The following is a 16,909-nucleotide window of genomic DNA, read 5'->3' as shown; positions in this document are numbered from 1 at the left end:
GAGATACTGTGGCTTTTCCAGCAGGCATCTGACACTGACACCTCCTAGCTCTGTCAAAGCATGCAACTTTTGGATGGAGAGCTGTCAGATTCATTTGCCTAAAGTATCTGGTCAGAGAAGTCTGGTCACCGAAATGTGGAGGCAGCCTTAAAGATTTTCTGGAAAGGAACTTACACTATCTTTCTAAGGAGAAAACACAGGAATTCTGCAGAAAAGCCTGAGAAGAGAGGTCGAGGGGCCTTCAGAGAGAAGGGAAAACTGCCTGATAAGTTACTGTCAAAGATCTGAAGGACATAAAACCTGCTTAACTGAGAAATTGTTGAAGGATTGAAACAACCTCTTTGCCCTGTAAAGCAAACTGCCACTGTGGAGAGAGGCAGAATGAAAATAAAAGGAACTGACATGCGAGCCACTTGAAGGTCTCTTTGAGGCAGATACATTAACCTCCACCAAGGGAGCTGAGTCAGGTGCTCTTTCATGGAGCAAAGGAACTCTAGCTTGAACATCTGGCAAAATAAGTATCAGTGCAGAATGCAGTCCACCAATTCACTCTGGAAGTCACTTTGGAATCAGACCAATTCACTCCCAATCTTGTTCAGAGAAAAAGTGAGATTTTTCTGGTTTTTTTTTTTTTTTGGGTTGTTGTTGTTTTTTAAAGGACAAAAAACAACCAAAGACATAAACCAAATATCAAAATCCCTTCAGTCATGATGGCCATCAGTAATTATGCATGCAGTTATTATCAGATACATGTACCAAACAGTATAACAACAATTAGCACATTCAAAGAAAAATAGACATTCTTTAATTTCAGAGAAAGGACTAATTGGCTAAAATGAACTATAATCAGAGTAGACTGTATTTTAAACTCACATAGAAGAGGTATCCTATGCTAATATAATAGTGGAAATCATTTACTCACCTCTCTTCCCTGAGGGTTTCCAAGAATTTCGAAGCATTGCAGAGTAGAACAATTGCCATAATGTTACAAAGCATCTTAAAAAATGTCATCATAATAGTCCTACATTTCAGCATATAGTATAGTGATATTTATGAATAATGATTATCTCTATTTAATAAAGTCATCTGTATTCTGTGGATTAGTAAATCATATATACATTTTAATTGTGTTTGGATACATTATACTTTGACAAGCATTTTAGGGATTGCATGAAGTATAAATAATATTTAATTTTTAGTTTTTGTAAAATATTTGAGAATATTAGATATATCTATTTTGCTGAATTATATACTGCAATTGAATATCCAATTATGAATAGATGTTTTAATCCAAAAAAATCCTAATACTCTGACAATAATGCCTTTTAACAAAAGACAAAGACAAAACATACATATATTTTATCATATAATCATTTTCATTGTAACATAGCTGTGGTATCAGCCTAGAAAAGAACCTCCTGGGAATTTATTTCAAATTATTGAAGCAGCTGTTTCTTCAGTTTAAAATAAAATATCCATAACAAGTTCACACATGACAGATGCAAGTTAAAAACTAGATTCCACAGTGTGAGCTAAAAGCAGATGTTTTGAATGATCATATTTATAACCAGATATAATCATATTTATAACCAGATACAATAAATCTTAGTTACCTATAGTAAGAATTCATGAATACTCTTTTCTATGAATTGGCTTAAAATGTAGTTCCTGTAGTTTCTTAGATCTTTTGGAACCAGGCTTCATTAAATACAAATATTCCATAAACTCATATGTATCTAGTCTTTTTTATTCTTGCTTATTTCATATGCTTCCTCAAGGATAAAAGCACTGTTAGGGCACTGACATTTATTATATGTATTTAATGTCACACATTCTCCCTAACCAACTCAAAGCCAGAAATTCTTTTGTTTCTGTGAATAAACTCATGACTATTAGAGTGAGAATTTTGTCTCAGAATAAGCAGTTTGCCTGGTGAAAAGCCACTCCAAATATTTACTGAATGTTAATATTCAATCAGAACCTTAAAAAATTATAAACAATGCAGGTTTGGTGAAAATTTAAACAAGTGAAAAGTCTGATGTAAGAGTGAAAACCCAGAGTTATCACCATACAATTATGGTTGTCTTCTTCTAAAATTTTGTTTTATAGTGTATCACAAATTTCCCACTTTCATGTTGATTAACTTACATTTCTAAACCAAAGTAATCGGGGTATGGGGGAAAAGCATGCAATGCAGCCTTGTAAGATGGGTTTGTGTTCTGTCTTTGCTTCTTACCAGTTATGCATCCTTGGACAGATTCCATTGGTGTTTGTTGTCAGGAATAAACATGAAATTATACACACACATAATTGCTTTGTAATATATAGGAGTTACGTTTTTAGAAAATTCACATATGCTCTCATATGTGAATGTACAATGGCATGTACAATGATGCAGTGAAACACTGCTTATCATTTGTGCTTATTCATTAAATATTCAGATATGTATCAAGACTATGAGCAGGCCACTTATTCAGTGTAGCCCCCACCACAGCAAAGCCTTACACATAGCTTTATACTACAGTGAAAACAGGTTATCACCTCTGCATGATGCTCTTCATTCTGCTGCAAGACTTCTATGCAGAGCTCTGCTAGATGAAGAATCTCTTCCAGCTTTCTAGCAGGAGATGCCTGGTTCATGGTCTCTATATGAAAAAAAATCATAATATGTTACCTTGAAAACAAAAAGCCAAACATGTTCGAAGACATAATGATGAGACTGGAATGTTTAAATAGAATGAGAAATAAGGAATACGAGAAATACAAATGAATACATTATTTAGTTAAAAAAAAAAAAAAGCAGTTCACCAGATTACGGAAAATATTTCACCCACAAAGCAATGGCAGGGAACTGCAAGTGCTTTGCCATTTAATATATAAGAACAGGTGCATCAGCACATTAGATGCTCAACTTCTGCAACAAACAAGTTATAATTCTCCTCAAGGTCAGCAGCACAAAGAGAGCAGATACAACAGTCTTTTCTTTCTCTCCGTATTGTATCATCAGTACAATACCATTCTCACCAGATGAGTCATTCCTGGCATTAGCAAAACACATGCTTTTTTGTTGCTATTTAAATTCCCAGCCAGAAATGTCTATAGTTCATGTTGATCTTAAATTCAAGAAGTACAAAGTCACCTAAAACAACTCTGACAGCTAGCAATTAACTGATTTTCCTCCCTATTTCCCAGCCACCATCCCACCCCACCTTTCCAACTGAGTGAGCTGAGGGGGAGGAAAGCAGGAAGTGTTCTCTGAAGCTGAAGGCTCTTTCAGCAGTAAGCTGAACTGGTCTAAAAAGGAGAGACCACGGTGAGATTAAGTGCGGTTACCTGAAATTCTGCTATAGAGAAGGCAAAGTAGTTATTTTCTAAGATTCAACTGGCTGGCAGAAATTAGAGATGCCCCATGTAATGAAACTGTTCCAAAACAATGTGAAGAACAGAGTTTCCAACAAGGATATTAAAGATAAATGTTGTCTGGGAGTCACAGGATCTTTCTCTTTGCTCAGTAAGGAGGTTGTGAGGAAGGAAAATCAAATTTTCAGTAAAAGATATTCTTCCAGGGGAATTTAAAGGCTATTTTTTTTTTTCTGCAACAGATTTTTTCCCTTGATGTACTTCTTCCTAAAACATCAGCTTTAAATTTGGAAGAGACACTTTCATTTGCTCTGTTCTAATGTGTTCCCAAGGGATGTACAATGATGCAGTGAAACACTGCTTATGATTGGTGCTTATTCATTAAATATTCATTGGACATTCACTGTAGCTCAGATACAGTGCAATGCACTGATGTGAGGTTCACATCCCTCAATCCTCAAGCCATATATACTTCCTACTATATTCCCCTGAGGAATGGAAAGCCATTGCTCCTCTGTGACAAGGATCAAAAATTACAATGATTCTTTAGAAAAATTAGTGTGAAACACCAAATAGTCAAGTGTGACTTCAATGTTATTAGCTGTAGGAAGTAAGAGGCAGTATGAGACATACTTTCATTCCCAAACCACTCAAAATTGGAAACTCACGACTTAAAAGATCCTTAGACATCAATGATCAAATCTTTCATCTGTTTCATGAATATTTCAACATCCTCAAATGAGGGTGAAGTCCAGGAGGCTCAAGAGTTTGCATGACAACCTGCTTAACTTAGGGGCTGCTCTAGCTGTTCTAGCTTTATTAGGAAGAGAGGGGCCGTAGGAAAAGTTCAGAAGCAACATGAGGCAAATCTATTGGTGATACAGAAAATGTGAGGGAAGACTGCTGAAAGCAAGTCTAGAGGAGACACTGTGGGAAGGTAAGCTGGAAGTATGGTCTTAAAGAAATAACAAATGACCTGGGGAAGAGGAGAAGGGATTTTCAGAGAAAAAATATTATATGACACAGATGGGGTGCATTTTGGAAGAAGATGATGGTAACAATGGTTAGAAATAATACAGTTTCTTGAGAACCAATTATGTGTCAGGCACAACCCAGGGCACTTCCCATGTGCAAGCACACACATTTTCCTAACAGGTTTGTTTTTTATTCATGTAACTCATAGATAAGGAAACATGCTCAAAGTGATAAATGCAGCAGCTAAAAAGCAGTGAAGGTGAGACTTGAACATGTGGGCTCTTGTACTTGACTGACTGGAATAAGAATGTCCCAAGAATGATGCGTGATCACAGCAGACTTTAAGATAATAAGTAGACTAGATGATGACATCCTATGAATAACTTGGGGCAAATGTTTCTTAGAAGGGTCTCAGAATAAATTAATTTTAGGAAAATGTATTTGGTGGTTGTGTGCAAGAAGGACTGGTGAAAGTATGTGATATGGATCCCGAGGATCTGGTTTAATAGAATAGCGAGCTATGGAAAGATGATATTAGGAACAGAAAAGAAGGGAAAGATGCACAGATATTCCAAAGGAAGAATTTGTGAGCCACTGTTGACCGGCCAGAATTTGCAGGCCAGAGAGGAGTATGACCTTGAGGTTTGGAGACTTTGTGGCTTAGAGAATGATGCTGTACAGTCTTCAATGAAACATCCCATGTATTTTAGCACTAACTACATTTCCACATAAGTGTGATTTAGAATAAGTTAAACATTCTAAACTAAAAAATGTAATTGTGAATTGTAAAATCTGCAAACATGCAGAGTTAGGCTATCTGAATCTCTGCCTGACAAACTCCTACTCTCCTTCAAGCCTCTACTTTAATGCTACCTTAAAATTGGACCTTCCCCGAGTTCTGGGACTGAAGGAGTTGCTCATCTCTCTGAACTTCCCTATTAATGGGCTCATGAGTCTATTGCTAAACTGTATTAGATCAAAGTCAGAAACTGAGTCTCATTCATACAGTTATCTTGTGCAGGCTTTGGACCATGGTAGGTATTTAATGAATGTTTACTGAAAATGCGGCAGAATAATTATGGGAGGAGAAGCATGATAAAAAAAATTCAATCAATACTCCAATTTTTAAATTTTGCATGGGATTGCAAAGATCTCATCTGCATCTAATACAACAAGGGTGGATAAGAGAGCAATCTCATGATAAAATGCAGCTGTAGCCTGAGAAACCTCAAATAACTGATAAATGTTTAGTTCTGAAATTCTTAAAGAAAAAGGTTTCTTCAGAAATGAAAACTTTCTCAGAAAATCTCTTCAAAATAACCTTTAAGCCTCAAGAGGATATCACTTATCTTTCTTAATTTCTCCATTTTTAGATGAAGAGTATTAAGTTCAGGAGTCAGAGGGTTCTTGTAAATTATGTACTAAATTATGTTTTTGTAAATTATGTAGCCATTTTTGGGGTGAGGGAGAAGGACCATACCTTTCAACAGATTCTCAAAGTTGTCTATAAACCAAACAAATGCTAAGAAGCACCAAACCAGATAATTTCTAAAATGCCTTCTAGCTGAGGCAATCTATGCCTCCTATAAATGTTGCACTTATATATTGCATTATATTATTTAATGTACTCATAAATGTGTATAACTGATTTTCTTAAAGAAAGGGAAAGGCAATACAATTTGTTTATGTATCAAAGATTAAGAATTTATTTTTCCTACTTACTTTCGTGCTAGGGTATAGCACTATTTGAATCTTTGCCTAACTCTCTGCATGTTTGCAGATTTCACAATGTATAACATTGTTTCAGTTTAGAATATTTAACTTATTTTAAATCACTAAAGTAGGTAGGAAAAATAAATCCTACATACTCTATCAAATCCTCACAAGCATTCTGTAAATTAGAGAATCATGATTCTCCATTTCCAGAGTCTTGGAGAGGTTAAAGGTGTCTGAGTTCATACAATTTGTTGCTGGCTGAGATGACACTAAAATCTTACCTCTGATGTCATACAGACAGAAGTAATATTACTACAATACTTGAATTCTTTTTCCTTTTTTAACTTTCTGAATAAAAATCACGTACAAATCCCCCTACTCCACATCCTTAGCCACAAGTACACAATAATAGAAAAGAATAACAGAACCAACCTTAGAACTTATTATGTGTGAATCTTTCAAGATCAGCTTTTACATGTGACACTATCTTAAGTACAAACTCTGAGAGTACCCTGTGTCCTAGTGAAATTTTAAAAGTTCTAAAACATTTATTCTTCCTAGATTAAGTTTATTGAGAGGATCAAAACTTTGTACTTGAACATAATGGCCACTCTAATACTTTAAATAGATAGCATTTTTATCAAGTACACTGTATTCTGTCTCTGGTTTCATCCATTTGGCTATGACCAAGAAGTTTAATGCATTCTGTAGTCATAATTCTATTAAATTACAAGGTTATCAATAGCTCCATTAAAAAGCTGAACATTGGGAATATTTGAGAATTCCTCTTTAAAATGTTTTCTTTCACTCATTTTGTAACATTTCCGAAGCACTACAGATGGCTCTACATCCTTTAAGCCTCACACCAAATTGCTGATTGTTGTAATACATTTCAGATAGTGACATTTAAAACAAACATGCTAAAACTAGCAAGGTTTCTTGATGAATTTCAATGCATTGCTCTTGTCTATGATTATTCTTTGCTCTGGAACACTTTTGGTTTTCTATAACCAAAACAGAAAACCAAAGAGTACTTGGCTCACTGAAACAATTAATTTTTTTTTTGAGACGGAGTTTCGCTCTTGTTACCCAGGCTGGAGTGCAATGGCACGATCTCAGCTCACCACAACCTCTGCCTCCTGGGTTCAGGCAATTCTCCTGCCTCAGCCTCCTGAGTAGCTGGGATTACAGGCATGCGCCAACATGCCCGGTTAATTTTTTGTATTTTTAGTAGAGACGGGGTTTCATCATGTTGACCAGGATGGTCTCGATCTGTTGACCTCGTGATCCACCCGCCTCAGCCTCCCAAAGTGCTGGGATTACAGGCTTGAGCCACCACGCCCGGCAAAACAATTAATTTTTAATTATACCTCTGTATATTTAAGAAGCGATCCCACTGGAAAAGGGGATAGGAGATGGAAAGATATAAGAAGACAGCTTGACTGTTTGGTTTGGTATGGTTTCACGGTCTCTGTAAGGGGCATTCTCCTGGTACACTGTACTGGGTTGCCTCCCTTGCTGCTATTTCCTGTCAAAGTCCCTAGTGGTGGATGCACAATGATGCTCATGGTGAAGCTTATGCCAGGATGTGGGAAGAAGACCAAGAGATCCCTTCCTTTTATCCGTATATGATATGCAGTAACTTGTCATGCTCTGGCCTTAACTTAAAAAATTTTTTAATTGAAGAATAAAAAGAGTAGTTGCTAATAATGTCACATGATGATTTGATAGACTCACATATTATGTAACAATTGTCACAGATTAATTTTGAGAAGAGAGATTTTAAATGTCCTTACCTCCACTCACCATGACCGTAACTTTTAATGAGTAGATTGTATCTGTACTTGCAGCTAAACAATAAATGGTGTTGAAGATGGTTTTAGATTGAAGGACTATGGCAACAATCCCATCCCAATACTGTCTATCTTCTTCCCTCCTTTGCATCTAGGCCATGATGATCGGCTAGGGAGCATGAATAAAATAATTCCAGTATATGCACTCATTTCTTGTTTGTTTTTAAACTCCCCAGATTCTGTGGCCCTGAATTTGATTCAACAAATATTTTATTCCATGTAAGGTAGTTTGCTAGCCACTGAGGGGATACAATGATTTAAAAGATATTTCTGCCTTCAAAGAACTCATATGTATCTCTTTCTAACCAGATTATAAGGTAGAACATGGCAACCTGTCATTCGTTTTTGGTCAACATAAAGAAGATCTGTTATAAAGTCGCTAAAGAGAGTGAATTAAATGTAATCCACATGCAAGAACAGGGTTATTTGCTTGCAAGAAATAGGATCAAAGATGCATTAACAAGAGGGCTTTAAATTGCTATATACATCATATGGAGATTATCAGAATGAAATTATTGTGGGGGGTGTGTGTTCGAGTTTAGAAAGCTAGCAACAGTCCAAAGTGGAAGTCTTACAACTCTTCCCTTCCCATTCAGAGAACAGCACTTGCTCACTCCTCTGCTGCTTCCCTCTCCCGCCAATGACTATAAATCAGATGGATGATAACAAACTCCTGATAGCTGAGAAACTACTCCTCATAGCTAACAAACTTCAGGAGATAGCTGAGGTGAGAAACACAAAAATCTTAATAAGGGACTGTAGAGATAACTTTGGAAAATCAGAAAAGAGGTGTGGAAAAAGGGAGAAAATGGGAAAATCTTCACTATCTAGTGAAACAAATTAAAGGCAGGACTATATTTGGCAAGAGCAGGAATATGAGCACAGGGAAGCAGTCACCTGGGGCACTCTCTGAGGTAAGGCTTTACCTTGAGAGCTTGTAAAGAACAAGGAAATTGGGCAAAAGGCACAGCATCTGATTCCTTCTACTAGGAACCCCAAATGTCAGCCAGTAACAAGGACTGTCAGCCTCCTCTCCTGTGGACGCCTTGCTGGCAAAACTTATCTACCCTTAGGCGCAGCTGAAGAAATGGTGGAATGAATCCCTCCTTTTCCCTCTCCCCACTAAAGTAGATAGTGATTGATCCCCTAGTTGTTCCCCTGAAGAAATATAAGGCAACACTGCATTACACACTCTCACACATATCTACACAATGCTCTGGGCACATAAATAATTGTAATTACAGAGATCAGAAAATATCTTAGGTAACTCATCAATATTAGATGCCTTCTGTTCCTTTATAAACTATAAGGAACAGTCTGTTCTAATTTGAATCTGAACTCTGATATCAATGTCCTTCCTCTTTGCATAGTCCAGACTGATGACTCAGTTGGAAAGTCTAAACTTTTATCTAGACTTTCTGACCCATCCTTCAGCTCCAGCCATAGCAACCTGTAGTAAGTGACACGGTGCCAAAGCCTAGGACAAGTAGGCTCCAGGAGGACAATCCTGGCCAGATCTCAATACCTATAAGCTTTCTTACTCCAAGATAGGAGGGTGGGAAATTAGGCACTTCCTTATCCATTAAACAAAACAATCCATTCCTTCCCCTGCCATCTGTCTGCCAGTTCTTTAGAACTTGTGACTAGATGCATCTAAGAAACTTTTGGACTCAGTACCCTAGAGCAGATAATATATAACTTGGTAAGAAGACTGCCTCAAAATCTGGGGGCAAGAGGGTTCCCAAAACTCAACTTACTTTCTCAGTTCTTTAGGGTCAACTGGCCTATAATTGCTCCACTATCTGTGACATCTCCAAACCTGGCACTACCAACTAATGAAAGAAAATGAGAAATCACTGACTCTCTCCTGGTTTATCTGACTGCAACCCAAATGATATTATGGTTCCACAAGTACTGGACTATGTACTGCGTTCATCGATGAATGGAGTACTTTCAGTGCAGGTCTCCATTTCTCGGCTTCAGCATGCATCAGAATCACCTGGAGGACTTGCTAAAACACAACTTGCTTGGCATCACTCCAAGTTTCTAATTCAGTAAGTCTCAGGCAAGGCCCAAGTATCTGCATTTCTAACAAGTTGCCAGGTGATGTTCACGATGCTGGTGTAGGGAATGCACTTTGAGAACTAGCAGTAGTTATGAAAAACAAAGTTAAAAACAAAGGTGACCTATGTAAACTTCGATTATTTCCCCCTTCCTCTGAAATCAAGCTATACCTTTATATAAACCTCATTTCAGGCAAAAGGTGACTTTTTATGCAGAATATGAACTGATTCCCAGATAGGATAGTGTCCATATTTGGGTAATCTTATATACAAATGAAAATAATTAATCCAGGATGGTACAGCCTCCTGATAGGTATTTAAAATCCACATGAATACTAATGCCATGTTTGTTTGAAATCAATAGGTCTGTGGCCTCCTACTTTTATGGCTCCTTTTGGGACCAACTCACTTAATGACCCTGTCATTTAAAGTAAGAGTTCTACTTAATATTTCCCTGGAATTAACCATGCTATATGCTTTAGAATAACTGTTCTGTGATTACAGTCACATTAACTACTTTACTCAGATTATCTTTCATATCAGTAAATTCATTTTAAGCCAATAGCCCGCTGTTGAACAAAGGAGAATTGGCCACTAAGGTATAGGCCAATGGCAGCTGAACTGAATCCAAACTGAACAGTCTCCATAAGTCAATAGTAAGTGCTGACCCATGAGTGGTGAGCCATAAAATGTCAGATACATGTGAGGTGAAAGTCAGTGACTCTGTGAGACTTTTTTTTTGGGTGGAATATTGAGGCATAATTTCCTTTTAAGATCCTAAAGTAGGAGATGATGGTGATGGAATTACAGAGAAAAGATTCTAGAACCCACAAGCAAAAATTATCTGGTTTATCATTTGTTGCAGGCTTCTTTTCATATGTGATTTACAAGAAGCAGGAAACATAGACACCTCAATTTGAATTTTATTAAAGTTGTCTCTTCATTGAGACCTTGGCTCTCCTGAAGTTTATGAAGTGAGAAAAGTTAAGTGACGAATATGCCTACAGCACTGCTCACAGGGATGAATATGTCCACCGCATTGCTGGCTGCAAAGACTATAAAGTCTTGAGGGAGAAGAAAGTTTTCTATGCTCTCTCCAAGGTGGGCTCAAGTGATCCTCTGCCCTCAGCCTCCTGAGTAGCTAGGACTACAGGCACTTACCACCAGAAGAAAAAAGTTTTCTATGCTGTCTACTTAGTTCGCTCTGGTTAATTCTGGATATAACTATGTTACAGGATTTTAATAATAGCATAAATTTTATCCACTGGTAATTTTGCCAGCTAATTGTATAATAGCTTTTTAAAAAAAAAAAATTGTTTAAATAACGTCTTGCTCTGTTATCCGGGCTGGAGTGCAGTGGCATGATCATGTCTCACTGCAGCCTTGAACTCCCAGGCCCAAGTGATCTTCATAACCAACTAATTAAATTTCTTTTTATACAGACAGGGTCTTACTATGTTTCCCAGGCTCCTCTTGAATTCCTGAGCTCAAGTGATCCTTCTGCATCAGCATCCCAAAGTGCTGGGATTACATTCATGAGCCACAATACTCAGCCGTATTTTTTTTTTAAAGACTGGTCTTGGCTGGGCATCATGGTTCACGCCTATAATTCCCACACATCGGGAGGCCAAGGTGGGTGAATCCTTTGAGCTCAGGAGTTTGAGACCAGGTTGGGCAACATGGTGAAACCCTGTGTCTGCCTAAAATAATCATAATCAAGAAAATTAGCTAGGCATAGTGGTGAGTGCCTGTGGTCCCAGCTTCTCAGGATGCTGAGGGAGGAGCCCACCTGGGAGACAGAGGATAGAGTCAGCTGTGATTACACCAGTGCACTCCAGCCTAGGTGACAGAGACCCTGTCTCAAAAAAGACTGTTCTTAAGCCGTGCCATATACACAATATATGTCTATATGTGTATATACACACACACACACACACACATTCAATAGCTGAAACTGATGAATAGTCCCTTCCCCGGTATGTTGTTCTTTACATACACATTGTATCCATTTCTTCTAAATATTATTCAAATTCAGAAACTAAAAATAAAATGCTGAATTACAAAAAGCCTATAGCATCTTTAATTTCATGCCTATTCCTTCCTGCTTTTTAATTGCATTAACTTAATACATCCTTTCCATGTCATTTGTTGTATTCATAAAAGGAGCACCATCATGCTTCCACTCTTACTTCCTGCCTGACCCTTGCTTTACCTCTTTTTTCCATACTCCAGGAGACTGTCTGCCTGTGAACAATGGGGATACAGGCAAGGCAGGAAGGTGAAGATGATCTGTTCAATAGGCCATGGCAGGGGACAGGGACTCCAGAGTCTTGCCAGCTACAAGGCAAGGTGAAGGAAAAGGAAAGAGAATATTTTTGGAGACAGTAACCACAATATGAAAGATAACAGCTGAAAATATTTGCAGCCTTGGATGATGAGAAATGAGTCAAAAGATCTAGATGTCTGTCTGTCTTTGTTTCCTTTGATATATAACCAAGTTTTAGGGCATGCAAAGATTTACAGAAAGTCTCCCAGTTGGCAAGTCTAAAAGACCAGGTTTACAAAGTAGGGTTGGGCTTAGTGCCACCTTGAAAATTTCTACAGCTCTAACATCCCGAATTTGCCAATCACTGTGAAAGTATATTTGCATGCATTGATGCCTCATGGACATTTTAAAGGGCTCCTCTTTGAAATTAAAATGTGTGTGTGTGTATGTGTGTTTTAAAACACTTCCATCAGGACTTCTAATTTATTGCTTGAAGCTATATAGTCATTTAGCTACGGCCTACAAGTAATGAAGCCTCCTTAATTTGCCAGGCTCTTTCACCTGTGCGGTCTTTGGGTCCTTATGAACCCTGTTGATAAATAAAGAGGTAGAAACCTGTCAGTTTGCATCACTATAGTTTTGTACAATTGGAAAAGACTTCTTCATACACGTAACCTACTCAGATTAACAAGGTGCCATGGAAGTCATGCTGCTATGTCTCTTGTTGTGCCTCTTGGCACCTGTTAGTAAGTAAATGAGGGGTCACCAGTCAGTTGCTTTCAAATTCTGTCTTTGGAGACTGACAAATTCTATAAAATTGCTTGTGAAAGGAAGAAGCCTTGTTATTTCAAGACTGCTTTTACTGTGAATCGCATTCCATACAAAAGTAACAAATAACAAGTACATGACACACTGTCAAGTGAGCTGAGCAAACTGACATCTTTCTTGAGACCTTTTAGAAAACAGGTGTTGAACACTTGTAATGAGATTTCCATGCATCTTCAGAGGGAGGAGGAAGGAGGAAGGAAGAACATGCTGTTCAGAGTGTTACAGATCATAGCCAAGAGAATAATTCTGAGTAAGGAATAAACTGAAGACATTACATGAATACTTTGTATGTGTGTGTTTTAACTTTTTCTTTTTTTTTTTCAATAGAAGACATATATCTACTAGAGAGAAGTTTTTCAAAGTATATAATTTTTCCAGATCCTGGAAAATCTTGGATATACTTGATTAACTATTTCTGATCCATTTTCTAAGTGTTTTATTTATTTCTATGTAGAAAATGAACTAAAATGGGGGTATTCTATGTTTTATAAGAAAGTTAAAACAATTTTGTCTTAACTCAGGTATTAGACAAACTTGGAAAGTCATCTAAGAAGTGAGAAAGTAAAAATAACCATTGGGGACAGTTACAATAAAGAGAAATACTCAATTTATAGTGGTAGATATTTTCTTCTTTGCATTTAGATCTATAATCTCTCTGGAGACCAGGTTTCTGTCGAGTTCATCTGTATCCATTAAATAAGCCCATCTTTCAAATAACACCTCCCAAACACCTTTTACCACTGATTTGTCTCCATATTTGCCACAGATTAAGTATATCAGGCTCTCATTTTTATGTGGCTCTGACCCTATGCTTCCATTCTGTGGGCTGGATCATGGGCTGTGGTGATGGCCTTGGAACTTGTCTTAGATCTGATGTCTCTAACACTTTCTTTTTCAAAGTTGACTTACTGAATATAATATACTATATTTTAATTTTAAAGTAAATTTATCAAGTTCTTTTAAAAACTTGAATTTTCATAGATACTGAAATGAATTTATAGGTTAATTTGGGGAAAAAATTTATATCTTATACCATTAAGACATCCCTCCTAGGTCATGGAATAGCTCTACCTCTATCTAGATTACTTTCTATGACTTGTGAGTTTTTCTTCATGGAGGTCTATAAAGTTTTGCTTGTTTTTGTCACAGCTAATTCCTGGATACCTTACAGTTTGGTTGTTACTGTGAAACTCATCTCATTTTGGTTAATATCTTTCAGCTAGTTGATTGATGGAATGGAGCAATGGTTCTCAGCATGTGGCCAATGGACTACTGGGCAGACCACCTAAGACCTTTTAGGGACTGAAAGATCAAAATTACTTTCACAGATAATACTAAATGTTTTTGTCTTTTAAACCCTGTTGACATTTACACTAATGGTGCAAAAACAATGGTATGTAAATATCACTGTTGTCTTCACATGAATCAAGGCTGTGGTTGCAAATTATAATTGTCATAATATTCTTTACTACCACGCACTCAAGTAAAAGAAAAAGAAAGTATCACTTAAAGCTGTTCTTAATGAAACAGTGAAAATTATTATTTTGATTAAATCTCTGCCCTTACATATACATTTTTAAATAGTATGTGTGACAAAATGGGAAGTCTGTCTAAAGCATTTTTGCATATTGAAGTACAATGCATGACTGTCTCAAGGAAAAGTATGTGTGTGACTATTTGCATTCGGGACTAAACTGACTGCTTCCCTCCATACTCCCCCTCACTTACAGAACCATTTTTGGTTGAAAGGAGTATTGACAACATATAGTTATTCAGAGTTGGATATCTGGCAGACATTTTCTGAAAGAAAATGAATAAAGTAAACATGTCACTTTAAGAAAAAAAAAAGTGTTTGTTACCACAATGCTATTATTAGAGTCTTCAAGAAAAGTGAGAATTTTAGAAAACTTGTATCTGTTATAAACTTGATAGCTTCTCAATACTTTGATAAGGGTGATATTAAAAGTGATAACATTTTTGATATTATTTAATATTTGCTAACATTGGGACGGTAACTCGGAAAACCAATATTTTCCAATAATAAACCAATATTTTCCAATACTAAATATATATATACACACATATAAAACACAGTTTATATACATATATACACACCTATATAGGTGTGTATATATAGGTGTGTATATATATACACACACACATGTTTATATACACACCTATATAGGTGTGTGTATATATAATACACACACATATATATATAATATATATACACACACCTATATATACACACCTATATATGTGTATATATATGTATATAAACTATGTTTTTTATATATATATATCAAATTGAAATTTATTTTTGTGATATATATATGTATTCCTATCCAGGTGATCCAGGTGATCATACTAGATCAGTATAGCTCAACCAAGGAGTTTTTACAATTCATACATATATTGTACTATAAACTAAAACCTTGAACGAATTTATAATTTCCTAAATATTCTAAAGAAAAAGACAATAGATCATTCTCTTTGTTTTAAAGCAAACAATGTGTATCTATCAATTTGTCCTTAATTAGCAGGTGACTCAGAAGCAGACATGGTCACAGAGGTTTTACTTTCAGGCCAAGTTCTCATTTTCCAAGCCACACTGTCCAAAAGTCTGAATGGAAATTCTTTCATTATCTATTCAATTCTTTTTAGGGTGAGGATTCAGTTTAAGAAACAAATTGCCTTTTGCTATTATTATTGCCTATAGAACGTGAAATTTGAGGTCAATTATGGTTTTAGAAACTTCAGTTCATAGAGACAGATGATACTCAAAATTCAAATTAATTTCATAAGGAACCACATTAAACTCTTATGACAGAAAATTGTTATATCATCTTAGAAACATTATTACATAATGTTTATAAAAATTATTTATAACATAATAATTTTATAACATAATAATTTATAAAAATTATTCATCACTAACTAAACATTTTCACCAATTGAGTAGCTTTTTATAAACACGTGGCCTCTAGACACAAACATTCCTAAGTAGAACAGATTTTATTATTTGTCACTATCATGTGACAATGGAGTGTTAAAACACCACCCAGAGGAAACACACATCCTAATGACATAAGACCGCCACAGTACAATTTCTCCTCTCAACGACAGTAGGCACTATGGGCTTCTGGGAAAGCATCTCTACCCCATTCAACTGAGGTTCTGAAAATAAGATCATAGTGGTTAAACCTGGGAACTGGGCAACCAGAGGGCCAAGAAAAATCCTTATCACCAAAGATTCTGCTTATTCATTCCATACTACCTTTTGTTCAGGGCACCTCCACATTTCTGGGTTCACCATAAGCCTAGGTACCAAATCTATGCAAAAGGTCTCACGTCCAGGCAAGTCCCAAGGAGCAGTCTCCCCTTTTTTTTTTTTTATCTTAAATCACAATATGCTATATAATTTTCAGGAAACAGCAGGGACTGTTATCAGATATATGACTGCGCTCTTGTCTGTAAGAAAGTCTTTGAACTAAAGAACAAATGGATTATTCTTTTAAAATAATATCTAACTTGCATCAACAAGGCACGTGATTAAAAAACAATTAGAAACATGATGTTTTAGTGTCATCTTTGAACGCTAAATTACAAATAAAATAAAGATCTCACTATTACATAGCTAGTATGGTTAGCGATAAAATTAAAGGAAAAGACCAGTTGATTTTTTAACAGTATAAGTCAAAAATTTCTTAGCACAAAAAAGGCAGTTCAATGAAATGGTATTATTTTATAACCCCAAGATTAATAAGAGCTGCTTTCTAGAAATGTCCAGTCTAACTGTTTCTATGAAACTTACAAATAATTCCAAAGAAAGAAAGAAGATATTCAGA

The 16,909-nt window shown here is 36.3% G+C and overlaps 1 protein-coding gene across 16 annotated transcripts in view; it reads right to left on the bottom strand.

Moving 5' to 3' along the window:
• CADPS2 (calcium dependent secretion activator 2) overlaps positions 1–16,909 on the bottom strand; it is a 564,672-nt gene that overhangs the window by 98,873 nt on the left and 448,890 nt on the right. For all 16 annotated transcript variants that reach the window (XM_054237741.2, XM_054237742.2, XM_054237744.2 and 13 more), the window contains one exon: positions 2,542–2,645. In XM_054237741.2, coding sequence (XP_054093716.1) covers positions 2,542–2,645 — 104 coding nt within the window. The remainder of the gene's footprint in view (positions 1–2,541; positions 2,646–16,909) is intronic.

Source organism: Callithrix jacchus, chromosome 11, assembly GCF_049354715.1.
Source record: "Callithrix jacchus isolate 240 chromosome 11, calJac240_pri, whole genome shotgun sequence".
Lineage (NCBI taxonomy): Eukaryota > Metazoa > Chordata > Mammalia > Primates > Cebidae > Callithrix > Callithrix jacchus.
Note: the sequence above shows the minus strand (reverse complement) of the source record. Positions and strands in the feature narration are given on the sequence as shown.